Source organism: Salmo salar, chromosome ssa24 (genome assembly GCF_905237065.1).
Source record: "Salmo salar chromosome ssa24, Ssal_v3.1, whole genome shotgun sequence".
In the NCBI taxonomy this organism is placed as follows: Eukaryota; Metazoa; Chordata; class Actinopteri; order Salmoniformes; family Salmonidae; genus Salmo; species Salmo salar.
Genome location: NC_059465.1, coordinates 14,788,143 through 14,812,902, shown reverse-complemented (window position 1 = coordinate 14,812,902; position 24,760 = coordinate 14,788,143). Strand labels below are relative to the sequence as shown.

Here is a 24,760-nt window from a genome sequence, read left to right as displayed (position 1 = left end):
CCCATAGCCAGGTGTAACATGGATGCCCACCTGTTAGCGTAGCGTAGCGTGTTGAGGGTGTTCTCACAGGACGTCATACCAGGAGAGATAGTTGCTATCTGGATGGGACAAGAGGTGAGGAGAAACTCAGTGGCGGTAAGGGAAGGACAGTACAAAGACCAAGACCAAGTAAGGTGGCCTGTCTTTTGCAGAAAGTGTGTTTACTTTCAAAGTGAGGAGAATATACACCCTGTATACTGACCTCTACATGGTCGGTGTAGTCATAGGCCCAGGAATCTTAAAAATAGTTTATTTTAATAGAAATTATTCATAAAATCAGAGATGACTGAGCCCAATGCCAGTGAGGAGAGTGAACTCACCAATTACCAAATCCAATAACTAATGATGAACTCACCATGCATGTGCGGGAGTTCTCCCCTATGAATGAGTCTCGGAGGACCTGGGTGAGCTTGCTGGCCCTGAACGGAGTGTGAGGTTTGTTCCGCCCCAGCGCCCTGATGCACTCCTGATAGGGTTAAAGAGAGACATGATGAGCTACAGTCGGTCTACTGCCAGGCCTGACTGACTGACTGACTGATATACACATACTGAGAGAGGGGGACAGGAAAAATGCAGTTGACCATTTCTATAACATGAAGTTATTTCCAACTAGGACTGCTAGTTCTGTTCAGCTGAATCATGTCAGACAGCACACGATGGAGCTGTAATCGCACTGACATCCAGATGGTACTACCAATATTACAAGTTATTCCTTGTATATTGGCTGCTATCCTACTCAAACTAAAATCAAGTGGGATGGAACAAAACGGAGATGGTGACCAAATCCAAATGGTGACCAATACTAACAAGTTATTTCTCGCTCGCACGTTGAAATAAACAACACTTCCTTTTACAAGTTTTAACCAGCGTTATGCTGCCGTTGTTGCCAACTAGCGGGGAAGGGCTCATCAGGACGACTGACTGAACCCATTCATCTCCACACTCCACAGCTGCACGACATGCACTCAGTGAACAGTTTATTAGGTACACCCCGTTCACAAAAATGGTTAGCTCCTACAGACAGTGAGTCAAGTGGCCGTAGCTTGCTATATAAAGCTGGCAGACAGACATCGAGGCATTCAGTTACTGTTTGATTGAATGTTAGAAATGGGCAAAACCAGCGACCTAAACCACTTTCAGTATGGTACAATCGTCGGTGCCAGGCGCGCCGGTTCCGGTATCTCAGAAACGGCCGGCCTCCTGGGCTTTTCACACACGACAGTATCTAGGGTTTACTGAGAATGGTGCGACAAACAAAAACTATCCAGTAAGCTGCAGTCCTGTGGTCGAAAATAGCTTGCTGATAAGAGGTCGAAGGAGAATGGCAAGAATCGTGCAATCTAACAGGCGAGCCACAAACAGGTAAATAACAGTGGTGTGCAGAACGGCATCTCTGAACACACAACTCGTCAATCCTTGTCACGGATGGCCGATTGCAGCAGACGACAAAACCAGGTTCCACTCCTATCAGCTAAAAACAAGATCACAAACACTGGACAATTGAGGAGTGGAAAAACATTGCCTGGTCCGACACATCCCGGTTCCTGTAGAGTCATGTAAAGGTGTGGGGAATGTTTTCCTGGCGCACGTTAGGTCCCTTGATACGACTTGAGCAACGTTTCCATGCCTTGAAGAATTCAGGCTGTTCTGGAGGCAAAGGGGGGTCCAAGCCGTTACTAGATGGGTGTACCTAATAAACTGGTCAATTTATGCTCTCTGTCAGATTCCTCTGCAGCTCCCGCTGACCTCTCCCTTCTGACCTTTAATGCCAGCAGGCTCTTGTTGATCTCTGCTCCCTCCAGGCGTGTCTGGCGGTCAGCGCTGGACGTGTCGGCACCCCTCTCATTCCCCGCCAGGTCGATCAGGGAGAACTTGCCGTGCATCTTCCCCTTCCTCCTTAGAATGATCTGGAACACTGCATGGCTACGGGACGAGTGGGCGTTGGCCGAGGTCTGACCTGACGTTCTGAGAGAGAAATGGAGTAGGACAGAGAAAGAGGGACACGGAGAGAGATGAGAGGGACAGACACACAGACAGAGACAGCGAGAGAGAGTTTAAATGTAATGCACAATAACATTTTGCAGATCAATGTTTATGTCATCACTTAGGGACTCTGGGATGTTGCCACAAATACCTGCAGCTGTTGCCCACTTCTATGAGTTTGAGGACGTCCTCTGTGCATTTGACGTCTCTCTCATGCAGCCCCACCACCTGCACCTGCTGCTTCCCATCTTCCAACACCCGGAGCTTAGCCTTACCGTTCAGCAGGTCGAACACCTATAGGACCAGACCACAACCACAGACTTAACATCTTCCAATACACTCAGCTTGGCTTTATGGTTCAACAGGTCAAACACCTGTAAGGCCTACACAACACAACCACACATTTTCAGATCAACAGACCACAACACACACACACACACAGGTCAACAGATGACAACCATCCTCCAGCACCTACACACGTTTAATACAACCATCAGATCAAATAACTACACAACCACAGACACAGTCAGGTCACACACCTATAAGACCACAACCACACACGGTCAACTTAACACAAAACTAGTCTGTCACTCTGTCGACATAACCACCCGCTGGATCAATACACACACACCTTCCCATTACAGTCCGGGTCAAACACCTACAACGACAAGTTGATGCTCAATAAACAAGTCATTAAATCACTTGCCTTTCCACTGTAGATTTCAAAGAAAGTTGCGTACACCTGAAGATCTAACTTCCTGTAGCAGGGTTTCTTCAACATGACAAACACATCCCGAGCTGCATGAGGACAAAGGGGAAAGATAAAGAGTTTACAATTTTAATAGGATCTGAGCAGTACACCACCAAACCTCATAATAGTCCACTAAGAATCACTTGCCTGCTAATGCGTAAATTCCTTTAGAACAATCCTGGTTCTTTCCAGAAAAATCTCCACCCATAGTCTGAAAAACAAAAATGTCTAGGCCTTCAAGAAATGGAAATGCAACAATGCTTGTACACACTGAACTTGGATGTCGCTGATGTATGTTATTGTTAATTGAGTGCTGAAATAACTGGCATGAATCAGCAGCCGAAGACGAGGCGGCTGGTGTGTGTGTCTGGCTCACATGTGTTTTGCCACTACCAGTCTGTCCATAGGCGAAGCACGTGGCCATGCCCCTCTCAAAGATGGTCTCCACCAGAGGCCTGGCAGTAAACCTGTAAGGGAAACACACACACACACACACACACACACACACACACACACACACACACACACACACACACACATCCACTCATCAGTGTATGTGTATAAACACACTGTCTAGCAAAACACACACACTTGAACACATTCCATCTAAAACACCCTAACAAACACATGCCATCAAAATACTTTCTATACACACACACACACACACACACACTAATCCAAAGCAAGCATGCCTCCTGGACTGAATTCCAGTAAAAACATACATTACCACAAGTCAAACAAAACAGTTGTTTTACTGCAACAACCGCCCGCTCTCTGTCTCACCTGTAAACCATTTCATTAGTGGTGCTGTCATCGAAGGCGTAGTCGAAGCGGAAGGTCTGGTTCTCCAGGTAGCGTGTCAGGTCCACCTTCTGCTTGGGCTCATGGACCATCACCACATCCTTACTGGGGATGGTGATCACATCCAGGTCCCTTATAGTCAGCTCTGGAACACACACGGCCATGTTAACGAAAGGATACAAAAGAAGATAGTTTCCCTGAGCGCGGGCCATAAGGAAATACCTGAATATGACAGATTCGGACCGTCCAAAGGCTCATTGTAGGAAAACTCATGATCCATTCCTCATCTATGACTGAAGGCTCTGTTTGATGTGAAGGTTGTCCTTACCTTTCTTGTTGAGTGGACGTTTCCTCACACAAACACATATTCTGTGCTCTTCAATCTGACAAAATAAAAACGCAAATTGATCAGGCCGTTGTGGGTTATCCTCTATTTGGACAGAGAGAGAGCAGAGTGTCGTCTGTACCCACCAGGTCTGCGGTGGACAGCGGCCGGTAGTCGAGACTGGCACGGAAGTCTCTGATCATATACAGGATCTCATAGTTCGGGACGGTGGTGTCCACCTCCTGAGACGGAAAGAGTTAAGATACTGTTCAATGTATACTTTCATTTATCAAGTAACCACTAAAGAGAATGTTTTCAACGACTAACATGGCTATAGGGAGGTTAAAAAAGGTATGGAAGGAGGGGGTCAAAGGATAGGAGGAGGATTCCCCCTGTACCTGTGCTTTCTTCTCTCTCAGCTCCTGTTGCTGTATCCGTCGTCTCTCCCTCTTCTCCTGCAGTTTCTCCACTTCCTTCACGCAGTTGGACTTCCTCCTCGCTGCCACAGAGGAACAGAAAACACAGGCAAAAGAAACAGGAAAGGCCGTCACAAATGCTGCCTTTCACAGAACATACACACCCTCAGCCTAGCTGAAAGGGATCTCTTCCTCTTGCCATCTTCTGGCGTTTCCCTCAACTCTAGGGCTGTTCAGTGGTGTCTGGCAGGGGGACTGGGCCTAGCTAGCACCCAGGGGGACAGCAGCTCTACACACACTGCCTCCAGCTCTCACCAACTCCACATCTCTAAAAGGGCTTTATGACGGATCCCGCAGCTCCCTGCTAACCCTTCACATTACTATACTATTACACTACTACAGGGCTCTTCTTGACTGACCAACCACTGATCCAACAACAGTCAAATGCTGCTTCTTGACTAGGGAAAGCAGAGACATGAGTACATAGGGGACTTTCACTCTAGGCTCCTCAAAAGTTCAATAAATCCCCCCTTCAGATTAGTTTGACTCTTTAAAACACACAGAAATAGCCAATACGAATATTACAATTTAGAAACCCAATTCATCACTTGAACACCCACATCAGATTAAGAAAAGAGGACAGTATAAAATGAGGGTCAGTAATCCCTTCTGATTCCACCAGACCCAAAGATACCCGGCTGAGCGCCACTGCAACCATTCCTCCAGCATACAGCCCATCCGAACGCCTGCAGGCTTGTCATTCAAAGCAGAGAGCAAAGATGAATAATCTGCAGTAATCTGGGGGAGCAGGGCCAGGTCAGAGACAGGCTAGGCAGGCCGGCGGGAACAGGATTGAGAGAGCGCTACGAGATTGTCTCTGATTCCACTGGTGGTGGCAGATAACCACACAAAGGGGGAGTGGAAGGAAATGAAAAACACTATTGTTTCTGCTAGGACCTACTGAGGGAAAACTGCAGTGTCAAAGGCTACTGTTTGTGTGTTTATGTGCAGTGTATTCGGGAAGGTATTCAGACCCCTTGACTTTTCCCACATTTTGTTACAGCCTTATTCTACAATGGATTCGTCCCCCCCATCAATCTACACACAATAGCCCACAATGACAAAGCAAAAACTGGGTTTTAGAATTATTTGCAAAAGGAAAAGGATGACACTCGAAATTGAGCTCAGATACATCCTGTTTCCACTGATCATCCTTGAGATGAAGTAAATTCAATTGATTGGACATGATTTGGAAAGGCACACACCTGTCTATTTAAAGGTCCCACAGTGCACGTCAGAGCAAAAACCAAGCCATGAGGTCGAAGGAATTGTCCGTAGAGCTCCAAGAAAGGAGTGTCGATACCCCATAATGACAAAGTAAACTTGACTGGTACTGTACGTACAATGCCTTCAGAGAGTATTCACACCCCTTTACTTTTCCCACATTTTGCTGTGTTAGAGAATGAATTTAAAATGGTTTAATTGAAATGTGTCAATGGCCTACACACAATACCCCATAATGGTCGTGTTTATAAAAAAAAAAAAAAGGCTGAAATGTCTTAAGTCATTAAGTATTCAACCCCTTTGTTATGGCAAGCCTAAATAAGCTCAGGAGTAAAAAATGTGTCACATAAGTTGCATGGACTCACTCTGTGTGCAATAATAGTGCTCGACATGATTTTTGAAGGACTACCGCATCATTGTACCCCACACATAAAATGATCTGTAAGGTCCCTCAGTTGAGCAGTGAATTTCAAACACAGATTCAACCAAAGACCAGGGAGGTTTCCGATGCCTCGCAAAGGGGCACCTATTGGTAGATGAGGCCAATGGTGACTTTCAGACAACAGTTTAATGGCTGTGATAGTTTTCTCCTGAGGATGGATTAACAACATTGTAGTTACTCTACAACTAAACTAAATAAAGTGAAAAGGAAGTATATACAGAATAAAAAAATATTCAAAAAAATGCTAAAAGAAAGGTGTCAAAGAATGTAGCTTTATGTCCTGAATACAACGCATTGTGTTTGGTGCAAATCCAACACATCACTGATTACCACTCTCGTTATTGGGTATGCTTATCATCGGCAAGGACAAGGTAGTTCATTTAGGATAAAAAGGGAATAGAGCTAAGCACAGGCAAAAGCCTAGAGAAAAACCTGGTGTTCAGACTGCCTGCCAACAGACACTGGAGACAAATTCACCTTTCAGCAGGACAATACCCTAAAACACAAGGCCAAATATACTCTGGAGTTGCTTACCAAGACGACATTGAATGTTCCTGAGTGGCCTTGTTATAGTGATTCTAACATGTATTGACTCCGGGGTGTGAATAAATTAGATATCTGTATTTCATTTTCAATACATTTGCAAACATTTCTAAAAACATGTTTTCTCCTTGCCATTATAGAGTACTGTGTGTGTAGATGGGTGTGAAAAAACATTTAATACATTTTTAATTCAGGCTGTAACAACAAAATGTGAAATAAATACTTTCTGAAGGCACTGTATGTATCAGTGGAGGCTGCTGAGGGGAGGACGGCTCATAATAATGGCTGGAACAAAGCAAATGGAATGACATCAAACCATGTATGTGATACCATTCCACCCCAGCCATTACCACGAGCCCGTATAAGAGTGTGTGTGTGTGTGTGTGTGTGTGTGTGTGTGTGTGTGTGTGTGTGTGTGTGAGAGAGAGACTCAGTGGAATTTAAAAGGGGAACATAGCAGTGCTATAATCAGTGATTTTCTGCTGTAAATCCAGAAAGCCTGTCTGCTGGCTGAATTACATATATACTTTCCTATTAATGCTTTGAATATAGCGGAAGCCTTTAAGGTGAGTAATAATCACAAACTACAGGTTCTTCAGAGGCAAGCGGAAGGGTTCCACGACAACATAAACCATTGGGGTTGGGAGAGTTGATACATACAAAGCTGTCCAAACTCCTTTCTTGTTAGCTGATGCATTGACGCTTCTGTGATACACATATGATCGACAAAAGAAACAACTTTGAAATTCAGGAAATTCAGGAACATCAAGACATATGACACATGAAATAACAAAAAAAAATCCCAGTGCTTGTTTAGGAGGGTGAAAATGACAGAACATTCAGTTTTTGCAAAGACTAAATAACTCAAAATGTAAATCCTCCATAAATGGATGTAGGTAGTTCCTACCGTTGGCTAACTGTTGGGCTGTCTGGGCCTGGGTGGGCTGGGCTGGCTGCTGGATGGGGGGAGGGGGAGCAGGCTCTAGCTGCTGGGGCTGAGCTGGTCTGGCCCTGGTCGACACCACTGTGGAACCCAGCACAACAACACAGAGATCAGAGGTTAGAGTTATATTATACACATCAAACATGGAACCCAAGACAAATAAAAGAAAAACTGTCAATGGTCACTCAGAACACCTCTGTTATCCCTGGACGGAGTGTCATTCTTAGCGGGTGCTATTGTTCGGCGGTTCTGCAAAAGAAAAAAGATGGAAGTAAGATAAACACATTGACAAAAATAATTGAAGTACATGAGGATTAAACGGTAATCATGGCTTACGAGAGAGATTTCACAGAGCTTGCTACAACACAAGCCTGAAGAGTTAAACACTTCTAACTCGCATGACTGCAAAATAAGGGTTATAATAATAGACAAATACTGAGAATCAGATTACTTCTTATTACTGGAGTGTCCATTGTTCTGTTCAGTGGTTCTTCTGCCACTGAGGACACTCACTGCACAAGCAGACTTCCCCCTGCGGTGGTTATACTAGCAGTCCATAACAGAAGACAACCAAAAACAACCAAAACAGGGCTCACCTTGGGGATCTTGTTGACCTTCACAGAGGTTGGCGTTGGTGGAGGCGGGGTCTCTGGGCTGGGGGCAGTCTCCTCTTCTGGGGCCACGTCTGGGTTTAGTGCAAATATACTCTCCAAGTCAATCTGGACAGAGAGAAGAGTGTGTTATTGTAATTGTAGATCCCATACAGTCATTTCTCAACATTTCCACTAGTCTGTTCGCTTTACCCTTCTGGTGTGTGTGTGCCTCTGTCTGTGTAGTGTGGCAATGAAAGTGTGGACTGTCAATGTACATCTGTCTCCTAATGGTCATTACCACACCTTCTAACAGAAAATTGTACCTATGTCACCGGAACTTCCTGCGGAGTCCACCACCAGTTGGTTTCACCCTTTTTAATTGTCGTTCGAGCCATATTCTTCAGTGTCAATATTCAACAGGAGAATTAACACAATATACTTTACACATCATACCATGGCACTGCTGAATATTTGTTTCTGATTGGCTGAAAGGGCAATCTAGAGTATGCATTATTTCTCTGTAATGCACGGAAATAACCAACAGCTATGAAGTTCCTTCTTACATGCTCTATGTTTTTCATAATAGCAAGTTAGGAGGACTGATGGTTTGGTTAGCTGAGCTAGAAAGTGAAGAGTGTGCCTATATTACAGTGTATAGAGGGCAGGGAGGCGCACCTGTGTAGCTCAGAGAAGCAGAGCAGTAAGACAAGAAACACATCTGTATTCAACAGCAAAGCTCAGGAAATATGACCACTGTAAGGATCTCTGAACTCATGTATATTCAGGGCAGAGAGTGATGTCTGGCGAAACTGTAGAACATGCAGGAAGACTGCTCTCCAAAGCTCTACAATGTCTTCAGATGCATTATTCATAGGGCTCAATGCCTAAGAGCTGAGTGGACGCCAGCTGTGGCGCGAGGCCCTAGCTAGGCTTTTTTACCTCTTTCCCTTTTGTGTCTCCATTTTCTATCCACTCCACGGTGACGCTCTCATTGTCTTCATTCAACGACGTGACCATGGCTTGGTGTATTCGTCCTGTAACAGAAAGCACATGTGGATGGTCATTATCTAAGGTAATTTCCACGTAAAATGATCCATGAGCACCAACATGTGAGGTTCATAGGTGCATGTCAAATTGGGTGTCTATTTTCAGAAATGAAGGTATATATACATTTTTCAACCATTTTCCATCCTAAAATTTTTAAATAAACAATGGCTTTGATTTCTGGTCAAACAGATACCAGAAAAGTCTTAAGTTATTAGAAATACATCAACACACAATGTTGAAGACGCCTGCCAACTAATATCAACACTCATATTTTGTTTTCTGTAAGTTTAATAAACATTGCCCTGTGCTTTGAAATTCGGTTAACTTCTTTGGGCTAGGGGGCAGTATTTTGAAGTTTGGATGACAAACGTGCCCAAAGTAAACTGCCTGTTACTCAGGCCCAGAAGCTAGGATATGCATATAATTGCTAGATTTGGATACAAAATACTCTGAAGTTTCTAAAACTGTTAATAAAATCATGTCTGTGAGTATAACAGAAAAGCCTTTTTGAAATCTGACAAAGTGGCTGGATTAACAAGAAGTTAATCTTTTAACCGATGTATAACTCTTGTATTTTATGAATGTTTATTATTACTATTTTTGTAATTTGAAGCTCTGCAATTTCACCGGATGTTGTCGAGGTGGGTCGCTAGCGGCACGCCTAGCCCAAAGTTAACAAAAACCCACATAGCTTTTAGATATTTTCTAATTTCTCTCCCTCGTGGAGGAAAATGAAAGTTCACAAAAGTAACAAGTTAACCTATCAATTAGTTATTTTTTACTGATATCAATTTTGTTTATGATTTATTAAGTGATTAAAACAAATTTGTCACTGAATTTACCCTCTTTTGTTTTTACACTGAACTCTACTGAGCTCTATTGTTCTGTAATTTGATGTCCAAACTTGTGAAACAGACATCTATGATTGGTTCAGACTTGGTCTGGTCCAACCAAAATTTGTCTTGTTTGGGGGCAGAGGTCATAAAAAAATAGCCAGTGTGTAGAATAATACACAAATATGCAAAGAAGGATATTGCATATTTATACACATGTACCTATTTAGGATACATCACCATGAAGAGAATGACATTCATATCCATAATTATGCATTTTTGTTTAGTACAGATCAGGAACCATGATGAAATCAGTCACCCTTTCCCTGTCCTCCTTCCCAGCTGCTGGTCTAAATACACACGACACAGGCAGCATGAGCTTAGCCTGCTCCATAATCACCAGCAAGCTTACTGCTCCCTCCACCATGTCTTTGTGAGGGCCTAACCCTGGTCCCTGACACAAACATTCCCTGCTCACTCTGTTCGGGACGACGACATGTTCCGGTATTCATTATTTAGAGCCCTGAGCTCTATGACGCTTTAAGTCTTCTGACTGTTCTCTGGTGGGTTCTACCCGTGCAATGATTCTACTTCAGCACAAGCACAGCGCAGTGTAGGCTAAATAAATGACTCAGTAAGAGAATAAGGAAACCCTTTGGCTGACTATCATTGCGAAGATCTGAGTTGACTCTTTCATATCAATGGCACGCGAGACCCATAGGTAGTAAGTGTCAGTGATGTAAAACAGCCTACATCCCACTGGCTGAGAGGAGGCAAGTCAAATGTGGAACACGTGGTCAGATGTCCGCGTCATAAGACCGTAGGAAGTTATGCACGTCAGTTCACCATCATCAGCATGTCTTGCTCTCCTCTCCCTCTGCAACCGGATCCTGACTTCCTGACGGGCCGCACCCAGGTGGTGAGGGTAGGCAACAGCACATCTGCCACGCTGACCATCAACACGGAGGCGCCTCAGGGGTGCGTGCTTAGTCCCCACCTGTACTTCCTGTTCACGTACAACTGCGTGGCCGCGCACGACTCCAACACCATCATTAAGTTTACCAACGGCACGACGGTGGTAGGCCTGATCACCGACGACAATGAGACAGCCTATAGCGAGGAAGGAGACCTCTCCCTCAAACAACAACCTCTCCCTCAAAATCATCAAGACAAAGGAGCTGATCGTGGATTACAGGAAACGGAGGGCTGAGGGGGCTGTAGTGAACGGGGCTGTAATGGAGCGTGTCGCGAGCTTCAAGTTCCTCGGTGTCACCATCACTAAGGACCTATCATGGTCCATACACACCAACACAGTTGTGAAGAGGGCACAATGCCTCTTCCCCCTCAGTAGGCTGAAAAGATTTGGTATGGGCCCTCAGCTCCTCAAAACGTTCTACAGCTGCACCACTGAGAGCATCTTAACTGGCTGCATCGTCGCTTGATATGGCAACTGCTTGGCATCCGTCCGCGAGGTGCTACAGAGGGTAGTGCGTACGACCCAATACATCACTGGGGCTGGGTTCCCTGCCATCAAGGACCTCTACTTTGACGTCCAGGCTCCCGAGTGGCGCAGCGGTCTAAGGCAGTGCATCTCAGTGCTAGAGGAGTCACTACAGACCCTGGTTCGATCCCGGGCTGTATCACTACTGGCCGTGATCGGGAGTCCCATAGGGCGGCGCACAATTAACACAGCGTCATCCAGGTTAGGGGAGGGTTTAGCCGGGGTAGGCCGTCATTGTAAAATAACAATTAGTTATTAACTGACTTACCTAGTTAAATAAATACCAGGTGGTGTCAGAGGAAGGCCCTCAACATTATCAGACTCCAGCCACCCAAGTCATAGACTTGTCTCTGCTACCGCACGGCAAAGGGTACCAGAGGGCCAAGTCTGAGACCAAAAGGCTCCTGAACAGCTTCTACCCTCAAGCCATAAGACCGCTGAACAGTTAATCAAGTGAAAACCTGGACTATTTGCATTGACCCCCTTATATTTTTTGCACCGGTCTATGAATACTCACTGGACTCTACCCACACATACTACACTGACACTCCAACACACACACAAACGCATATTGATGCCACACATACACACTTTCACAAACGACATACGCTGCTGCTGCTACTCTGTTTATTATCTATCCTGATTGCCAGGTCACATTAACCCCTAACTACATGTACAATTGCCCCCCCTTGTTAAATCATGAATTTACTGTGGTTAATCACATTTTTTGGAACGCTGACTTCAATTTCACTAGCCACACCCAGGCCTGATTACTGCCAGAACTGTTGAATCAAGAAATCACTTAAATAGAACCTGTCTGACAAAGTGAAGTAGGCTAAAAGATCTCAAAAAGCAAGACATCATGCCGTGATCCAAAGAAATTCAGGAACCGATGAGAAACAAAGTAATGGACATCTATCAGTCTGGAAAGGGTTACAAAGCCATTTCTAAAGCTTTGGGACTCCAGCGAACCACGGTGAGAGCCATTATCCACAAATGGAGAAAATTTGGAACAGTGGTGAACCTTCCCAGGAGTGGCCGGCCTACCAAAATTACCCCAAGAGTGCAGCGACGACACATCCAAGAGGTCACAAAAGAACCCACAACATCTAAAGAACTGCAGGCCGCACTTGCCTCAGTTAAGGTCAGTGTTCATGACTCAACCATAAGAAAGCGACAGGGCAAAAATGGCAGAGTTCCTAGGTGAAAACCACTGCTGACCAAGAACCACCTAAAGGCTCATCTCACTTTTGGCAAAAAACATCTTGATGATCCCCAAGACTTTTGGGAAAATATTCTGTGGACTGACGAGACAAAAGTTGAACTTATTGGAAGGTGTGCGTCTTGTTACATCTGGCGTAAAAGTAACACAGCATTTCAGAAAAAGAACATCATACCAACAGTAAAATATGGTGGTGGTAGTGTGATGGTCTGGGGCTGCTTTGCTGCTTCAGGACCTGGACAACTTGCTGTGATTGATGAACCATGAATTCTGTTCTCTAACAAAAAATCCTGAAGGAGAATGTCCGGCCATCAGTTCATGACCTCAAGCTGAAGCGCACTTGGGTTCTGCAGCAGGACAATGATCCAAAACACACCAGCAAGTCCACCTCTGAATGGCTTTAAAAAAACAAAATGAAGGTTCTGGAGTGGCCTAGTCAAAGTCTGGACTTGAATCCGATTGAGATGCTGTGGCGTGACCTTAAAAAGGTGGTTCATGCTCGAAAATCCTCCAATGTGGCTGAATTAAAACAATTCTGCAAAGAAGAGTGGGCCAAATTTCCTCCACAGCGATGTGAAAGACTCATTGCCAGTTATCGCAAACGCTTGATTGCAGTTGTTGCTGATGAGGGTGGCAAAACCAGTTATTAGGTTTAGGGGGCAATTACTTTTTCACATAGGGCCATGAAGGTTCGGATAGCTTTTTTCCATTAATAAATAAAATCACAACTGCATGTTGTGTTTACTTGGGTAATCTTTGTGTAATATTTAAATTTGTTTGATGATCTGAAACATTTAAGTGTGACAAATGTGCAAAAAAATAAGAAATCAGGAAGGGGGCAAATACTTTTTCACAGCACTGTATATAGCCTCGTTATTTTTATTTTCTGTACATTTTCGTACTTTTTAACTAAGCATTTCACAGTAAAGTCCACACCTGTTGTATTCAGCGCATGTGACAAATAAAATGTGATATCTGCTCTAGACAAACATACTTCTGGTCAAGAGGGATTAGGTTCAACTTTACACATACCAACTGGTGTATTTCTGTGTGGGCCTATGCACTACTACCTGAAGAAATACAACTTGCTGAAGTGGAATAGCCTGAATGCCATGGTGTAACAGTGTTACTTCCGCCCCTTTCCTTGCCCCAACCTGGGCTTGAACCAGGGACCCTCTGAACACATCAAACTGCCTCCCACGAAGCATCATTACCTATTGCTCCACAAAAGACGCTGCCCTTGCAGAGCAAGGTAAACAACTACTTTAAGGTCTCAGAGCGAGTGATGTCACTGATTGAAACATTACTAGCGCGAACCGCTAACTTGTTAGCCATTTCACACTTGATTTTCTTAGCCCCCCTTCGTTAGTGTCTTGCTTGGACAAGCTACATAGACTGTGTGTGTGTGTGTGTGTGTGTGTGTGGGATTCTGACAGCTGTGTCTCCAGAGAACTGTACGGTAGAGCTGGACCAGAGCCAGGTAGCAGGCTGTTAAATCCCATGGTGGATCATCAGGTTGGTTGCCAAGCTACCCTGGTAACAAAAGGCGAGACTGTAGACACCCGACCTCAGACTGACAGCGTTATATTAAGAGAAGGGACACATGAAAGGTGACAGAGCCCAGTTTTCAGGATGATTTGACGAGGACACACACCTTAGGAACAGAAACCACCAACTCGCTCTGATTGAAGGGAGCATGGGCAACAGTCAGCAGGCGTATCAAGAGTCTAGTAGTCACTAGTCACAGTAAAACAAGTCCACATTGACCAGACTACTAGTGGATATAGGCTGTCTTGCTGGGAGAACATACCAAAGATTGAGTGACAAGAAGTTGGCATGCTATAGGGTCGTTGCATTTGATTTCAAATCAGTTTTTGATCGCACCCCTTTTGATTTGAATGAAACTTTCTATAAATATTTTGCCAGAAATGGACTTTTCGGACCTGAATGAGGGTATGAATACTTTCTGGAAGCACTGTATAGAATACATCCAGTTCATCATGTTCAGCTGTAAACATGTCAACAGACCATTGAATGGTACCCTGTCCGTGTGCACTGACTGCAGTGCCATACTCTGGCTCTTAGTTCTATTCCAAAGGTCATTAACTGACAACACAGGGCTGAAGGAAGTAAATTGCATTTGCTTGCTTTGTTGCAAGTTGCAACAGTACATTGGCTAAGTTTGCCTTGGGTCTCTACTCTTCTTCGGCCATAACGTCAACAGACACAGCAGAGCCTCCCAAGGCATGATGATGACAGAGACAGAATCCCAGGTAAGCTGCAAAGGACACAGTGTCACATTCAGAAAGAACCTCAGTCACTGACTAGGGGGAACAAATCATAGGGGAACGGATTAGCCTAAATACTGTGGGGTGAAATGTGACAAACAGCCTACACCACATTCGCCGCGAATGGAGCACGCGGTCCGCCCTATACCACCAGCTCCAAGAACACACCTGGAAGCATCATGCTGAGAGGCCAGTCTAACCTGTTACAGTGTAGTCTATGGACTCGCATATCCATATTTTCAGTTCTTCCAATTAGATGATACAGTCAATCACATGACGACTATCCCCGATGGATACAATTGTAAAGTAGCATATTGAAAGAGAGAATAATACTGCTGTCACCCAAACTGCCTGAAAACAGACCTAAAACGGGGCCTAAAAGGTGTCAGCATGCTTCAGTTCGGCTGGCGCGTTGCCAAACACGGCTAAGCGAACCAAACGAGTGTGCTCGCATACTCCCTTAAGACTTTCGCTTGAAAAAAAGCAGCAATAGTACTGTTTGTCCATCCTGAGATGCCATAGCCAGTATACACTTCCTCAAAAAAGTCACAATTAATCTAAGATAACTCAAGAAATCTGCCATAAATGTTGACGCTTTTGCCGAGGAGATCTTAGTTCCGCAATTCTGCCTCTAACTAAGATGTTTTGTGCAGTATTTCTCAGGTGAAAAAATGTGCATGAAAACGAGTCGTCTCTCATTGAATGACAACCCCTTCTCATTGAAATATCCCTTATGTTGTCTCCCGAGTGGCGCAGCGGTCTAAGGCACTGCGTCACTACAGATCCGGGTTCAACCCCATGCTGTGCCACAGCTGGCTGTGACCAGAAGACCCATGATGCGGCGCATAATTGGCCCAGAGTCGTCCGGGTTAGGGGAGGGGTTGGCCAGCCGGGATTTCCTTGTCCCATCGCGCACTAGCGACTCCTTGTGGCGGGCCGGGCGCCTGCAAGCTGACTCTGGTCGCGAGCTGGACAGTGTTTCCTCTAACACATTGGTGTGGCTGGCTTCCGGGTTAAGCGAGCAGTGTATCAAGAAGCAGTGCGGCTTGGCAGGGTCGTGTTTTGGAGGACGCATGGCTCTCGACCGTCGCCTCTCCCGAGTCCATAGGGGTGTTGCAGCAATGGGACAAGACTGTAACTAACAATTGGCTATCACGAAATTGGGAAGTAAATGGGGTAAATGTTCAAAAGAATTTATGAAATATCCCTCCAGTTAACCAATCACCGACGAAGGGAATTCGACTTTGGCTTGCCTCGAGTAAAAATGATTTGTGCACGAAGAGCTGAAAAAAACCCTTGCTGAACACTAGAACCAACAAAAACTTCACAAAATATGCAAACTGTTCCAAACTGTTTCAGATGGGAAGCATGCGGGTGCCTTAAAGAGTAGAGATGAGCCTGGCTGCATTGTTTACCATGTTGGCCCACTTTAGTGCTGAAACCTGGATGAGTGGGTGTGTTGACACTGCTTAGCAGGAGGAACAAAGCCCTGAACACATCAGTTTCACTCCCATAACAAAGACTCTGTCAGAATCTGAATCTGTCATCATGACATCAACGGGGAAGAATTCCACAATCCTTACTTTACTGACTGCTAAATGCTAAGCATTCCCTTGTTCCAAAATGAGGAATCCATCTACTTTGAAAGACACTGAATGGGGATAATTTCATGCAGAAATGGGTACAATACAGCAGATAATCCATGGTGAAGATTAAATATCTCTTATCCCATTAAAAAGTGGCCAGTCTTTCCTGTCCAGGCTGGGATTAAAATGAATGCTGGTGTCTGATACACCCTGCTCAGTTAAAATACTAGTAGACTGGACTGTAATGTAAACATAATTTAGGATGGCAAGAAGAGTGAAATTGATAGTCAGGTATCATTATGACAGGCAAGCAGTATTTTGTGGTTGAGTGTTTAATCCGAGCCTGTTTTCAGATACAGTCCCCTTTAAAATATCCGATCTCAGGCCTTTTTAAAGTGAACTCCGGGATAAAGAAAAGCGAAAGAATTCAACTCTTTGTATTCACATTGCCCTTGCCTTTGAATGAGGACTCAACGTCTTTTGCCAGTACACTTCACCTATTTCGTGGTCCGAGTCCTCTCTCCATTCACATTGCCATCTTTAGAAAGGAACCAAGGATTTTTACAAAATGCAGGAGAAGCCATTCCACCAGATCATGTTGTTATCTAGATATACCTACTTACATTTTGGAAGCTAATAGATTGCATTTAGTTAAAAGATCAGACGTAATAATTAGAATACAATAATATTAACATAAATATTATTGGTAACAGAATAAATAGCAGAAGAATAAGGCAGATTAAATAATACAATTGTACATTCAATGTAGGCTGTCCCTTTAAGAGATAGCGCTAACCACAAAAATCAATGCTATCAGGGATCCTTGGTACATCTAAAAACCTAAATCCTAACCCAACCATTTTAAAATGTCAACTTCAATGGGGTAACATCAGAGTTGGGATGTCCCAAGGAAGCCGGAAAGGAAGGACCTTGATTTTGTACTCTATGTTATGACTCTCACAAAATATGTCTACTCACACTATTCAAACAGCGTATGAAGCTCTCTTAGCCTACAGATCACATACTGCAAATAAATAATCTTTACAACGTGTCAGTACAAAACTCAACACATTTTGGAATTTCTGTGCATCCTTGACAATCAGTTCGGGTCTCTTTTGGAGGGGTCCGAGTTCCTTTGGAGTGGTCACACTGCACAAACAATTAAGCGAACTGCACTGAGTTCACAAAAATTGTCTGAAAGGGACCATGTGTGAACACACACTTAGAACCCATCACTGCCTTGCTAATGGTAGGTCTAGTGATCGAGAGAGGAGAGTCCTGGCATATTCCAGAGAGCTGCCTACAACAGATGGAGTGGTTGTTAATAGGTTGAATCGGGCTTCGCCAGCCGCCAACCCCCCACGACCACCACAGAGGGCAATCCCTACTCACCATGCCACATCAGTCAGCCTGCCTATGGTACGTATGCTAGGCTAGATAAGGCTCACTTCCCATTCAGGCCGGGGGCCTAGACCTAGCTATGATGCGCTCAAGAATAATGCACACCATTATAGATGAACACCAAAGTAAACCACAACAGTCTAATTCACAATATGCCGCAACCCTCTTTACCCGGAGTTTGTAGTAATCGGAAGGGATATGGTGGTTCCTGCATGTTGCTGTGCTACACCTCAGCCCAGGAGGAGCCTCATGAGTCTTTACTTGGTTTTGGCTGCCTGTAATCACCACAGTACAATTGACGGTATGGAGATGCTAGAATGACGCTGGCATTCAGACAGACAAATCAAAATAACAGCCTCTTTCTCTCCCCTTCCCATGACATCTCAAGCTCATCTTGGTTTCACTGCAAACCTACTCCATGTTACCAGATCAAGTTGGTCTTAATATATGAAACAGCAAGTCTTGTCCTCTGGATTTGACAGAAAAATAACATTTCCACCTGGCTGGTTGTCAAGATGATCTTTTTACGACCATTGCTTGCCTACTAGCTAACATCTATACATCTATATACATGACATGGCTAGACCATCAATAGTACTTGCCCAACAATTAATTAAAATTATCGCCTTGTCAGACCATTAACTTACTCTTTTCCAGCTGGCTGAACGGTGTTATTACTGTAGATAGATAACTAACAATATTGCTTGGCGTAGCACAGAATTGTCGACCAACCTTACGTACACATTGTTGGATTACTTCATAGAGCAAAACATTGACTTAATGTAATAATGCAACATTTTCTCAATTCAAACGAACCCCCTGCAACTAGACATGGACGTTTAGAAGACATTGGTTGTCTTCCAAGTCGGGCTAACGTTTAGTATTTCCAAGTTAAGGTTGGTCGAAAATGATCTGTGATAGCTAAGAGTACACCAAACAGTACCTAACCTGTAACAGCTAAATGTGGAGCCTCACATTACGTTAGCACGTTATAATCTGCTACCTAGACAAAACCCCAGTTGATTACCGTTATACCCACCAATAGACCTCTATGTAACTTAGCTAGTTATGCTAGCTATGACACACTGATGGCGAACATTACTATATATACAATAACTAGCCAGCCATGTAGGTACATGCCAAGCAGTTAACTAACGTTAGCTACGTTAACTAGTAAAGTTCACCAGACTAGCGTTAAAATGCCTAATTACCGTAACCTTTAGTTACATCCGCGGCAGGGCCTTTAGCTAGCAACAAGCTGCTAACTTTAACTAATGTGGTAACTTACAGACATAACTAACTATGGCAACCATATCGTTAGCCAAGTTTGGCTGCTATAACAACACATACTAGTTTAATTGATACGCATACACATGAGCTAATAGGTTATTAATGTGTATTGGTTGTCTAGTAACGTTAGCTAGCTCGTGAGCTAACGTTAGTTAAAGTTAGGCTAGCTAAGTTGACTAACGTTAGCTAGCTACTCAATAAAGCCACCCCAACTTTGCAGCTGCCTCAGTCTCGGCATCTACCGTTGCTGTGTTCACCACAGCAACACAAAAGCTTCCCCAACAACTCCCAGCGAGCGAAATTGATCGAGACCTGAGAACTTACCATCGCTTCTCTTTATTTCAACATACACACCAACGATGATCTTTCCAAAACTACCCGCCATTCTTCATCAGTGAAGAGAATATTCAGAAAAATATAGCTAGTCTGTTTGTCTTTGAAATAGCAAAGATTTTGACCGGGAGAAGAGGAAGCCGAGAGAAGCAAGCTAGGAAGTGATCAAACAGTACAACTGCGCATGCTCAGAAGTGCCTTGTGTTAGGTGTTGACACTCATTGGTGTGGACCAACTTCAGGTTTTCGTCCATTCCAAATTCAAGTTAGGCCTTCTGTACAGGTGAATGGTGGCATACGATGAATCACCAACGATTATGGATATACTGACAAGATACATGTTTCTCCGCCCTAACGATGGGAGTATTTGTACACAAAGCAACAAGTCAGGTTGTCTAGCTCCCGCCTCGCCTATCCTTTCTTTGGATTGGTGCATACATCTTAATATTGTTATCTTTTTTTGAATATTCGACGAGAGTCGTTGACGTCAACCGCTTGTATTCAATGGAGAGAGACCCTATCCTACTAGCCTCATGTCATTAATATGCATAGCCATCTCCGATATAAAGTGTTTTTTTCTCAAAGTTTCCGGGAATGCACTTGTAAATTAAAGAGTCAATCTGTGATTTCACATCAATTTTTGAACTTTTAAATTCATGATATATAGCCATTGATTCTTGAAGAATATTACTTACAAATGCCTCATGATCTTAGTTCGACTGTCTTACCCCATCAGAACCCAAAATATAAGCTTGTAAACAATGTTATTGTAAACAAACACTGTATGTCATGGTTAAAACTATCCTTTTGATATCATAGATGTTCAGTCCTTGCATCCATAACTCTGTCTATGAATTTGAGTGTTTACATTTCTCCAGCCCCATCCCTCAGCTGTTTACCGAAACAGTGGTGGGGTGTAAGCTTTATTATTGTTTGAACAGCAGATTGCCCCTTTAAACAATCTGTGATGTTGTTGATGTTTGTTGAGCAACAAAATGGATCAATGGTGTTGACATACAGTGGCAAGAAAAAGTATGTGAACCCTTTGGAAATACCTGCATTTCTGCATAAATTGGTCATAAAATTTGATCTGATCATCTAGGTCACAACAATAGACAAACACTGTGTGCTTAAACTAATAACACACAAAAAAATATATGTTTTCATGTCTTTATTGAACACACCATGTAAACAATCACAGTGCAGGGTGGAAGAAGTATGTGAACCCTTGGATTTAATAACTGGTTGACCCTCCTTTGGCAGCAATAACCTGAACCAAAAGTTTGCTGTAGTTGCGGATCCGACCTGCACAATGATCAGAAGGAATTTTGGACCATTCCTCTTTACAAAACTGTTTCAGTTCAGCAATATTCTTGGGATATCTGGTGTGAACTGCTCTCTTGAGGTCATGCCACTGCATCTCAATCGGGTTGAGGTCTTGGCTATGACTTGCTGCACGTCTGAAGTTTGCAAAAGTGCACCTGGATGTTCTACAGCGCTACGGGCAAAATATTCTGTGGACAGATGAAACTACAGTTGAGTTGTTTGGAAGGAACACACAACAGTATCTGTGGAGAAAAAAATGCACAGCACAACAACATCAAAACCTCATCCCAACTGTAAAGTATGGTGGAGGGAGCATCATGGTTTGTGGCTGCTTTGCTGACTCAGCACCTGGACAGCTTGCTATCATCGACAGAAAAACGAATTCCCAAGTTTATCAAGACATTTTGCAGGAGAATGTTAGGCTATCTGTCCGCCAATTGAAGCTCAACAGAAGTTGGGTGATGCAACAGGACAACAACCCAAAACACAGAAGTAAATCAACAACAGAATGGCTTCAACTCCTTCTGGAGTGGCCCAATGTTTTTTTTGGACAGCAGTGGCTTCTTCCGTGGTGTCCTCCCATGAACACCATTCTTGTTTTGTGTTTTACGTATCGCAGACTCGTCACCAGAGATGTTAGCATGTTCCAGAGATTTCTGCAAGTCTTTAGCTGACACTAGGATTTGTCAGGTATGCGTAAGTGGCTGCAAGGGAGTCAGGCGCAGGAGAGCAGGTATTTGGTAGCACACGGAGCCTTTTATTCAGGCGAACCAAAAGCACACGGCACAAAGAACATGAAATACAAAACGGGTATACATAACCCAGCGCAACCAGACTAACATGCGCATACATCAACACAGATAAACAATACCACACAAAGACATGTGGGAAACAGAGGGTTAAATACACAACACATAATGAGGGATAATGAGAACCAGGTCTGTGGGAAAACGAGACAAAACAAATGGAAAATGAAAAATGGATCGGCGATGGCTAGAAGGCCGGTGACGTCGACCGCCGAACACCGCCCGAACAAGGAGAGGCATCGACTTCGGCAGAAGTCGTGAAAGTAACCCCCCCCCCACCCCAACGCGCGGCTTCAGTAGCACTTCGACACCGGCCTCGGGGACGACCCGGAGGACGAGGCGCAGGGCGATCCGGATGGAGACGGTGGAACTCTTGCAGCAGAGAAGGATCTAACACGTCCTCCACCGGAACCCAGGATCTCTCCTCCGGACCATACCCCTCCCAGTCGACGAGGTACTGAAGGCCCCTCACCCGACGTCTCGAATCCAGTATGGAACGAACGGAGTACGCCGGGGCCCCCTTGATGTCCAGAGGAGGTGGAGGAACCTCCCGCAACTCAGCCTCCTGGAGCGGACCAGCCACCACCGGCCTGAGGAGAGACACATGGAACAAGGGGTTAATGCGCTAATCAGGGGGAAGCTGTAACCTATAACATACCTCGTTCACTCTCCTCAGGACTTTAAATGGCCCCACAAACCGCGGTCCCAACTTCCGGCAGGGCAGGCGGAGGGGCAGGTTTCGGGTCGAGAGCCAGACCCAGTCCCCGGGTGCGAACACCAGGGCCTCACTGCGGTGATGTCCACCGCAGGAGCTTCGGTCTGACTCTGATGCCACCGAGCCAGAACACACTGGAAGGGGGTGGGGTTAGTGGATGAGTGGCGGAGCGAGTTCTGGGCCATCTCGGCCCAGGGCACGAACGCTGCCTACTCCCCCGGCCGGTCCTGGCAATAGGACCTCAGAAACCTACCCACATCCTGGTTTACTCTCTCCACCTGCCCATTACTCTCGGGGTGAAACCCTGAGGTAAGGCTGACCAAGACCCCCAGACGTTCCATGAACGCCTTTCAGACCCTTGAGGGGAACTGGGGACCTTGATCAGACACTATATCCTCAGGCATCCCGTAGTTTCGGAAAACATGTGTAAACAAGGCCTCCGTAGTCTGTAGGGCCGTAGGGAGACCGGGCAGAGGGAGGAGACGGTAGGACTTAGAAAAATGATCTACAACAACCAGGATCGTGGTGTTACCCTGTGAAGGAGGAAGATCAGTTAGGAAATCCACCAACAGGTGTGACCATGGCCGTTGTGGAATGGGTAAGGGTTGTAACTTACCCCTTGGCAGGTGTCTAGGAGCCTTACACTGGGCGCACACTGAGCAGGAGGAAACATAAACCCTCACGTCCTTAGCCAAGGTGGGCCACCAGTACTTCCCGCTCAGACAGCGCACCATCCAACCAATGCCTGGATGACCAGAGGAGGGTGACGTGTGGGCCCAATAGATCAGCCGGTCACGGACAGCAGACGGAACGTACAGACGCCCAGCGGGACACTGGAGGGGAGCGGCCTCTGTACGCAACGCCTGCTCAATGTCCGCGTCCAGCTCCCACACCACCGGCGCCACCAGGCAGGAGGCCGGGAGTATGGGAGTGGGATCCATGGGCCGCTCCTCTGTGTCATACAGCCGGGACAGTGCGTCTGCCTTCACGTTCTGTAAATCTGGTCTGTAAGAAAGGGTGAAAACAAAATGAGTGAAAAACATGGCCCACCTTGCCTGGCGAGGGTTCAGTCTCCTCGCCGCCCGGATGTACTCCAGATTACAGTGGTCAGTCCAGATGAGAAAAGAGTGTTTGCCCCCTCAAGCCAATGTCTCCACGCTTTCAAAGCCTTGACAACAGCCAACAACTCCCGGTCCCCCACGTCATAGTTTCGCTCCGCCGGGCTGAGCTTCCACGAGAAGAAGGCACAGGGCGGAGCTTCGGTGGCGAACCCAAGCGCTGAGAGAGCACAGCTCCTATCCCAGCCTCGGACGCGTTCACCTCAACTATGAACGCCAAAGAGGGATCCGGATGAGCCAGCACGGGAGCCGAAGTAAACAGAGCTCTTAGCCTCCCAAAAGCCCTGTCCGCCTCAGCCGACCACTGCAACCATACAGGACCCCCCTTCAGCAGTGAGGTAATGGGAGCAGCTACCGGGCCAAAACCCTGGATAAATCTCCGGTAGTAATTGGCAAACCCTAAAAATCGCTGCACCTCCTTTACCGTGGTGGGAGTCGGCCAATTACGCACGGCTGCAATGCGGTCACTCTCCATCTCCACCCTGATGTGGAAATGCGATACCCTAGGAAGGAGACAGTCTGCTGAAAGAACAGGCATTTCTCAGCCTTGACGTACAGGTCATGCTCCAACAGTCGTCCAAGTACCCTGCGCACCAAGGACACATGCTCGGCGTGTGTAGCGGAGTATATGAGAATGTCATCGATATACACCACTACACCCTGCCTGTGCAGGTCCCTGAAAATCTTGTCTACAAAGGATTGGAAAACTGATGGAGCATTCATCAACCCGTACGGCATGACTAAGTACTCATAATGCCCTGAGGTGGTACTAAACGCTGTCTTCACTCGTCTCCCTCCCTGATACGCACCAGGTTATACCCACTCCTGAGATCCAGTTTCGTGAAGAAGCGCTCCCCATGCATTGTAACTGTACCTCACCGTGATCTGATTGAGACCTCTATAGTCAATGCACGGGCGTAGACCTCCATCCTTCCTCTTCACAAAAAATAAACTCGAGGAGGCAGGTGATGTGGAGGACCGAATGTACCCCTGACGCAGGAATTCAGAGACATATGTCTCCATAGCCACCGTCTCCGCTTGCGACAGGGGATACACGTGACTCCTGGGAAGCGCAGCGTCTGCCAGGAGATTTATCGCACAATCCCCCCGTCGATGAGGTGGTAATTGAGTCGCCTTCTTTTTACAGAAGGCAAGAGCCAAATCAGCATATTCAG

The 24,760-nt window shown here is 45.4% G+C and overlaps 1 protein-coding gene across 6 annotated transcripts in view; it reads right to left on the bottom strand.

The window, feature by feature from the left end:
* The window catches only part of LOC106585030 (kinesin-like protein KIF2A), a 28,808-nt gene extending 8,946 nt beyond the window's left edge, over positions 1-19,862 (bottom strand). For 2 of the 6 annotated variants that reach the window (XM_045707188.1, XM_045707187.1), the window contains exons 1-17: positions 19,613-19,810; positions 9,060-9,154; positions 8,124-8,246; positions 7,722-7,776; positions 7,492-7,608; positions 7,245-7,289; positions 4,298-4,398; positions 4,046-4,141; positions 3,903-3,957; positions 3,557-3,719; positions 3,150-3,240; positions 2,921-2,984; positions 2,729-2,820; positions 2,174-2,316; positions 1,800-2,004; positions 395-505; positions 31-98 (exon numbers count right to left, since the gene is read on the bottom strand). In XM_045707188.1, coding sequence (XP_045563144.1) covers positions 31-98; positions 395-505; positions 1,800-2,004; positions 2,174-2,316; positions 2,729-2,820; positions 2,921-2,984; positions 3,150-3,240; positions 3,557-3,719; positions 3,903-3,957; positions 4,046-4,141; positions 4,298-4,398; positions 7,245-7,289; positions 7,492-7,608; positions 7,722-7,776; positions 8,124-8,246; positions 9,060-9,154; positions 19,613-19,673 — 1,685 coding nt within the window. In that variant the 5' untranslated portion in view covers positions 19,674-19,810. Of the gene's footprint in view, positions 1-30; positions 99-394; positions 506-1,799; positions 2,005-2,173; positions 2,317-2,728; positions 2,821-2,920; positions 2,985-3,149; positions 3,241-3,556; positions 3,720-3,902; positions 3,958-4,045; positions 4,142-4,297; positions 4,399-7,244; positions 7,290-7,491; positions 7,609-7,721; positions 7,777-8,123; positions 8,247-9,059; positions 9,155-19,612 lie in introns of all 6 variants that reach the window. The other 4 variants (XM_045707186.1, XM_045707189.1, XM_014170770.2 and 1 more) reach the window with 4 other exon arrangements.
* Positions 19,863-24,760: the final 4,898 nt, after the last annotated feature.